At 43.8% G+C, this 7,273-nt stretch overlaps 1 protein-coding gene across 13 annotated transcripts in view; it reads right to left on the minus strand.

The window, feature by feature from the left end:
- Nucleotides 1-7,273, minus strand: part of LOC118378319 (neurexin-3b-like) — a 778,567-nt gene that overhangs the window by 502,191 nt on the left and 269,103 nt on the right. For all 13 annotated transcript variants that reach the window (XR_008141146.1, XR_008141145.1, XM_052524146.1 and 10 more), the window contains 3 exons: nt 7,221-7,273; nt 6,661-6,929; nt 2,012-2,202 (listed from right to left, as the gene is read on the minus strand). The exon at nt 7,221-7,273 is cut by the window's right edge and continues 60 nt beyond it. Coding sequence is in view for 11 of the 13 variants with exons in the window: in XM_052524146.1 (XP_052380106.1) it covers nt 2,012-2,202; nt 6,661-6,929; nt 7,221-7,273 (513 nt within the window). In the remaining 2 variants the exon portion in view is untranslated. The remainder of the gene's footprint in view (nt 1-2,011; nt 2,203-6,660; nt 6,930-7,220) is intronic.

Genomic DNA, 7,273 nt, shown 5'->3' on the forward strand with positions numbered 1-7,273 from the left:
GGTCATCCAAATGCTCTCTAGCAAACTTCAGACGTGCCTGGACATGTACTGGCTTAAGCAGGGGGACACGTCTGGCACTTCAGGATTTGACTCCCTGGTGGCGTAGTGTGTTACTGATGGTAGGCCTTGTTACTTTGGTCCCAGCTCTCTGCAGGTCATTCACTAGGTCCCTCCATGTGGTTCTGGGATTTTTGCTCACCGTTATTGTGATCATTTTGACCCCACAGGGTGAGATCTTGCGTGGAGCCCCAGTTCGAGGGAGATTATCAGTGGTATTGTACGTCTTCCATTTCCTAATAATTGCTCCCACAGTTGATTTCTTCAAACCAAGCTGCTTACCTATTGCAGATTCAGTCTTCCCAGCCTGGTGCAGGTCTACAATTTTGTTTCTGGTGTCCTTTGACAGCTCTTTGGTCTTGGCCATAATGGAGTTTGGAGTGTGACTGTTTGAGGTTGTGGAAAGGTGTCTTTTATACTGATAACAAGTTTCAAACAGGTGCCATTAATACAGGTAACGAGTGGAGAACAGAGGAGCCTCTTAAGTTAATCCTACCCCCTACTTTTTCGAACATTCTGTTAAAAATCGCGCAACATTTCAGCGCCCTGCTACTCATGCCAGGAATATAGTATATGCACATGATTAGTATGTGTGGATAGAAAACTGGTTAAATCACGGCTGTGACTATAACAGAACGTGCGTTTCATCGAAAAGCGCAGGAAAATCTGATCACTGAAAATGGGAAAATATATCAATGCGCCAGTGGTATGTATTGTTGAATGGAAACCACATTACCTGGAGCCGAGATTGCAATTCCTACAGCTTCCACACGATGTCACCAGTCTTGTCAATTGCCGAGGCTTTGTTTCTTGGTCAAACGAAGAAGAGACAGCCCATTTCCTCCGGTCTCCGACAGGATGTTTTGGAGTAGAAATTTCTGAACTTGATTTGAAGTCGTTAAGCTATTGAATATACATCGCCCCGTGATCAATTTGATAGGTTATTAACGTTTACTAATACCTAAAGTTGCATTACAAAAGTATTTAGAAGTGTTTTGTGAAAGTTTATCGTCGACTTTTTTAATTTAAAAAAATGACGTTGCGTTATAAAACGCTGTTTTTTTCCTTGATCACACAGTCTTCATAGATCGATATCTAGGCTATATATGGACCGATTTAATCGAAAAAAAGACCCAATAGTGATGTTTATGGGACATCTAGGAGTGCCAACAAAGAAGATTGTCAAAGGTAATGAAGTTGTATATTTTATTTCTGCGTTTTGTTTAGCGCCGACTATGCTAATTATTTTGTTTACGTCCCCTGCGGGTCTTTTGGGGTGTTGCATGCTATCAGATAATAGCTTCTCATGCTTTGGCCGAAAAGCATTTTAAAAATCTGACTCGTTGGCTGGATTCACAACGAGTGTAGCTTTAATTCAGTACCCTGCATGTGTGTTTTAATGAACGTTTGAGTTTTAACGAGTGCTATTAGCATTTAACGTAGCGCATTTGCATTTCCAGATATCTAGATGGGACGCATGCGTCCCGGGTCGACCAAAGAGGTTAAAGAAGAAGTTACAGGTCTGTTAGAGACAGAAATCTTGCTTGTTTGTAGGTGACCAAATACTTATTTTCCACCATAATTTGAAAATAAATTCATTAAAAAATCCTACAATGTAATTTTCTGGATTTTTTTCTCATTTTGTCTGTCATAGTTGAAGTGTACATATGATGAACATTACAGGCCTCTCTCATCTTTTTAAGTGGGAGAACTTGCACAATTGGTGGCTGAATAAATACTTTTTTTGCCCCACTGTACAAGCCCTTAACCACTTTACTTTGAGACACATTTCAGACGTGTGTGTCCGTTAGTGTACCTACTACACCAGAGAGTAGAATGCAGTTAAAAAAAAAAGAGTTAATAAAATATTTACTAAATAAACTAAAGCAAAGAAAAATCAAATCAAAAAGTATCACAGAACTGGATTTCTGTATTCGCTGCTTGGTCCTCCTACCTTTGAGGTCTAGGTTCTTGGCTCCGTTGATGTTCTGTGTGACAGACTTGGCATCCACCTTCAGTGTGTGTGTGTTGGTGGCGTCCCTAGTGATGACTACGTTGTGCCACTGGTTGTCATTCAGAGCTCTCTCATTGTTCCCCTTCAGTAGACTGGGCCCGTTACCCAGATCAAACACATAGTGGACAAACCTAAGATGGGGACCAAGGATTTAATACAGCTGGGAGAGCATTCAACAGTACACAGTGGACTAACGTAGGATGGGGACCAAGGATTTAATACAGCTGGGAGAGCATTCAACAGTACACAGTGGACTAACGTAGGATGGGGACCAAGGTTTTAATACAGCTGGGAGAGCATTCAACAGTACACAGTGGACTAACGTAGGATGGGGACCAAGGATTTAATACAGCTGTGGGAGCATTCAACAGTACACAGTGGACTAACGTAGGATGGGGACCAAGGTTTTAATACAGCTGGGAGAGCATTCAACAGTACACAGTGGACTAACGTAGAATGGGGACCACGGTTTTAATACAGCTGGGAGAGCATTCAACAGTACACAGTGGACTAACGTAGGATGGGGACCAAGGTTTTAATACAGCTGGGAGAGCATTCAACAGTACACAGTGGACTAACGTAGAATGGGGACCAAGGTTTTAATACAGCTGGGAGAGCATTCAACAGTACACAGTGGACTAACGTAAGATGGGGACCAAGGTTTTAATACAGCTGGGAGAGCATTCAACAGTACACAGTGGACTAACGTAGGATGGGGACCAAGGTTTTAATACAGCTGGGAGAGCATTCAACAGTACACAGTGGACTAACGTAGGATGGGGACCAAGGTTTTAATACAGCTGGGAGAGCATTCAACAGTACACAGTGGACTAACGTAGGATGGGGACCAAGGTTTTAATACAGCTGGGAGAGCATTCAACAGTACACAGTGGACTAACGTAGGATGGGGACCAAGGATTTAATACAGCTGTGGGAGCATTCAACAGTACACAGTGGACTAACGTAGGATGGGGACCAAGGTTTTAATACAGCTGGGAGAGCATTCAACAGTACACAGTGGACTAACGTAGGATGGGGACCAAGGTTTTAATACAGCTGGGAGAGCATTCAACAGTACACAGTGGACTAACGTAGGATGGGGACCAAGGTTTTAATACAGCTGGGAGAGCATTCAACAGTACACAGTGGACTAACGTAGGATGGGGACCAAGGTTTTAATACAGCTGGGAGAGCATTCAACAGTACACAGTGGACTAACGTAGGATGGGGACCAAGGATTTAATACAGCTGGGAGAGCATTCAACAGTACACAGTGGACTAACGTAGGATGGGGACCAAGGTTTTAATACAGCTGGGAGAGCATTCAACAGTACACAGTGGACTAACGTAGGATGGGGACCAAGGATTTAATACAGCTGGGAGAGCATTCAACAGTACACAGTGGACTAACGTAGGATGGGGACCAAGGTTTTAATACAGCTGGGAGAGCATTCAACAGTACACAGTGGACTAACGTAGGATGGGGACCAAGGTTTTAATACAGCTGTGGGAGCATTCAACAGTACACAGTGGACTTTGGGGACCAAGGTTTTAATACAGCTGGGAGAGCATTCAACAGTACACAGTGGACTAACGTAGGATGGGGACCAAGGTTTTAATACAGCTGTGGGAGCATTCAACAGTACACAGTGGACTAACGTAGGATGGGGACCAAGGATTTAATACAGCTGTGGGAGCATTCAACAGTACACAGTGGACTAACGTAGGATGGGGACCAAGGTTTTAATACAGCTGGGAGAGCATTCAACAGTACACAGTGGACTAACGTAGGATGGGGACCAAGGTTTTAATACAGCTGGGAGAGCATTCAACAGTACACAGTGGACTAACGTAGGATGGGGACCAAGGTTTTAATACAGCTGTGAGAGCATTCAACAGTACACAGTGGACTAACGTAGGATGGGGACCAAGGTTTTAATACAGCTGGGAGAGCATTCAACAGTACACAGTGGACTAACGTAGGATGGGGACCAAGGTTTTAATACAGCTGTGGGAGCATTCAACAGTACACAGTTTAGGATGGGGACCAAGGTTTTAATACAGCTGGGAGAGCATTCAACAGTACACAGTGGACTAACGTAGGATGGGGACCAAGGATTTAATACAGCTGTGGGAGCATTCAACAGTACACAGTGGACTAACGTAGGATGGGGACCAAGGATTTAATACAGCTGTGGGAGCATTCAACAGTACACAGTGGACTAACGTAGGATGGGGACCAAGGATTTAATACAGCTGTGGGAGCATTCAACAGTACACGGTGGACTAACGTAGGATGGGGACCAAGGTTTTAATACAGCTGGGAGAGCATTCAACAGTACACAGTGGACTAACGTAGGATGGGGACCAAGGTTTTAATACAGCTGTGGGAGCATTCAACAGTACACAGTGGACTAACGTAGGATGGGGACCAAGGTTTTAATACAGCTGGGAGAGCATTCAACAGTACACAGTGGACTAACGTAGGATGGGGACCAAGGATTTAATACAGCTGTGGGAGCATTCAACAGTACACAGTGGACTAACGTAGGATGGGGACCAAGGTTTTAATACAGCTGTGGGAGCATTCAACAGTACACAGTGGACTAACGTAGGATGGGGACCAAGGTTTTAATACAGCTGGGAGAGCATTCAACAGTACACAGTGGACTAACGTAGGATGGGGACCAAGGTTTTAATACAGCTGTGGGAGCATTCAACAGTACACAGTGGACTAACGTAGGATGGGGACCAAGGATTTAATACAGCTGGGAGAGCATTCAACAGTACACAGTGGACTAACGTAGGATGGGGACCAAGGTTTTAATACAGCTGTGGGAGCATTCAACAGTACACAGTGGACTAACGTAGGATGGGGACCAAGGTTTTAATACAGCGGGGAGAGCATTCAACAGTACACAGTGGACTAACGTAGGATGGGAACCAAGGTTTTAATACAGCTGGGAGAGCATTCAACAGTACACAGTGGACTAACGTAGGATGGGGACCAAGGTTTTAATACAGCTGTGGGAGCATTCAACAGTACACAGTGGACTAACGTAGGATGGGGACCAAGGTTTTAATACAGCTGGGAGAGCATTCAACAGTACACAGTGGACTAACGTAGGATGGGGACCAAGGTTTTAATACAGCTGGGAGAGCATTCAACAGTACACAGTGGACTAACGTAGGATGGGGACCAAGGATTTAATACAGCTGTGGGAGCATTCAACAGTACACAGTGGACTAACGTAGGATGGGGACCAAGGTTTTAATACAGCTGGGAGAGCATTCAACAGTACACAGGTATCTATCTCTCTTCATGACTGCACTTGTTGTAACCTGCAAGTTACTCTGAATAAAAACACTAATTCTAAACTAGGAGACAAGGAAACAGGGATGCACACTATAGTACTTTTGAGTGCACTTCCCCCTAAGTGCACACTTATCCACCACTTTACTTTGAGACACATTTCAGACGTGTGTGACCGTTAGTGTACCTACTAGACCAGAGAGTAGAAGTGGACTCAGTTGAAGTGGGTGAGTGTAGGGGATATTACTCAGCTGTAGTGCCCACTACATTGAAGTGGGGGAGTGTGGGATTGGCACAGTCATTAAACATGATTGTAGGAACACTATGGAAGTGAGAGCTCTCCTTCTCCTCTTACCGCCAATCAATATACTTCTTCAAATGTGGCTAAAATGACCGGCAGATGTCTACATAATTGACCCATAGTCAAGTTATTCTGAAGGATAACCTTTGCCTCAGAATATCTTGCCTAGTCTTTTGGCATTTCTCACAACTTGGTAGTGAATATTTTCTTAACTATTCATGTTTTACTTGGACTATTTGAGTTTTATCACACCAACTAAAGACACTGAACCAACAAGGCCAGGCGAACTCCATTATATGACACTTGCAAGCCCAATGCAGCCTTTTTCATCTCATTATCAAATCATTTTTTGGTAACAATTAAGTACCTTACTATAATAGTTATCTATACAAATTGTCAAAAAGCAACAACTATAGTTTTTGTAGCACAACAAAAAAAATATTATTCTCATTTGTCTGGGAGTGGTCTGAGTGAGGGAGCTAATTGTAGGCACTTAATTGGAGGGATATCTCAAATGGCAGAAATCAATTCAAATGGCAGAAAGGTTTGGAACTCTCTTTGTTATTGGTCTATTTATACAGCCTGGTGATGTCACCAGGCATGTCAAAACTCTGTCTATGCATAACCTGGGTTTTATTCATTCCAGAAACCGTTTACCACTTAAGAACCAAATGGAACGGAGCAAAACGGACCAATTCAGGTAGGTGCCTCCCTGTTTTGTTTGCTTCCATTGAAGAAACGTTTTGCAGCATATTTGTCAGAATGAGTACACCCCTGCTGATTGAAGGTCCTGTGTGGATTGTATTTTCATCCAGCAACTATCAGGAAATAACACTGATCACATTTTCTTCACAAACAGTTTCATCAGCTATTGTACAATACGATACAAATCAAAAGGGGAAAGTACTGTGACGACACAGGCCCTTTAATTACATGACTAAGTACAGTTCAATAATGGTATCCAAAGTGACTCACCCTTTGACCAGCTCCACAGCAATGAAGTCGTTCCCGTCTCCACTGTTGAACAGTATGAATCCGTCCGGCGATGTGGTCTTGAACTGGAAGAACAGGTGCATGGTGGTGTAGGCCTGCAGGGTGGCAAGCCCCAAATAGCTGCCCTTGGACTTGAAGGTCACCGGGTCAGCAATGATGGAGCGCATGCCAAAGCGGGCGTTGAGCTCACAGAAGTCAATATCTCCATTCTTACACATGTCAATGTAGAACATGCCGTTGAACTTCAGGCCCTAGGGGTTAGAGGTCAGAGGTTCGAGTTGGTTTTTGAGTATGATAATGGTGTTTGGTATCATGATAAACCAGTGAAGAAACGAATATTATGATAACTGCTTTGATCAACTGAAAAACAGTAGTATTGCACCACTTTGATTAGCCTCTATGGTTAGGGAATAATAGCCAATCAGAGGCTGTAATCTGGTCTGGCCATGATCCCCTCCTTCCCGTGCAGGTCAGTGCCTGGCAGATGCCAAATGATGATTTATGATTGAACACGTGCTTCTGCCGGTACATGCTGGTCCTACCTGCAGGTGTCCAATGAAAGAGGAGGGGGAGGACGAGATGAAACGCTTCTCTG

The sequence above is a fragment of the Oncorhynchus keta genome, chromosome 8, assembly GCF_023373465.1.
Source record: "Oncorhynchus keta strain PuntledgeMale-10-30-2019 chromosome 8, Oket_V2, whole genome shotgun sequence".
Classification (NCBI taxonomy): domain Eukaryota; kingdom Metazoa; phylum Chordata; class Actinopteri; order Salmoniformes; family Salmonidae; genus Oncorhynchus; species Oncorhynchus keta.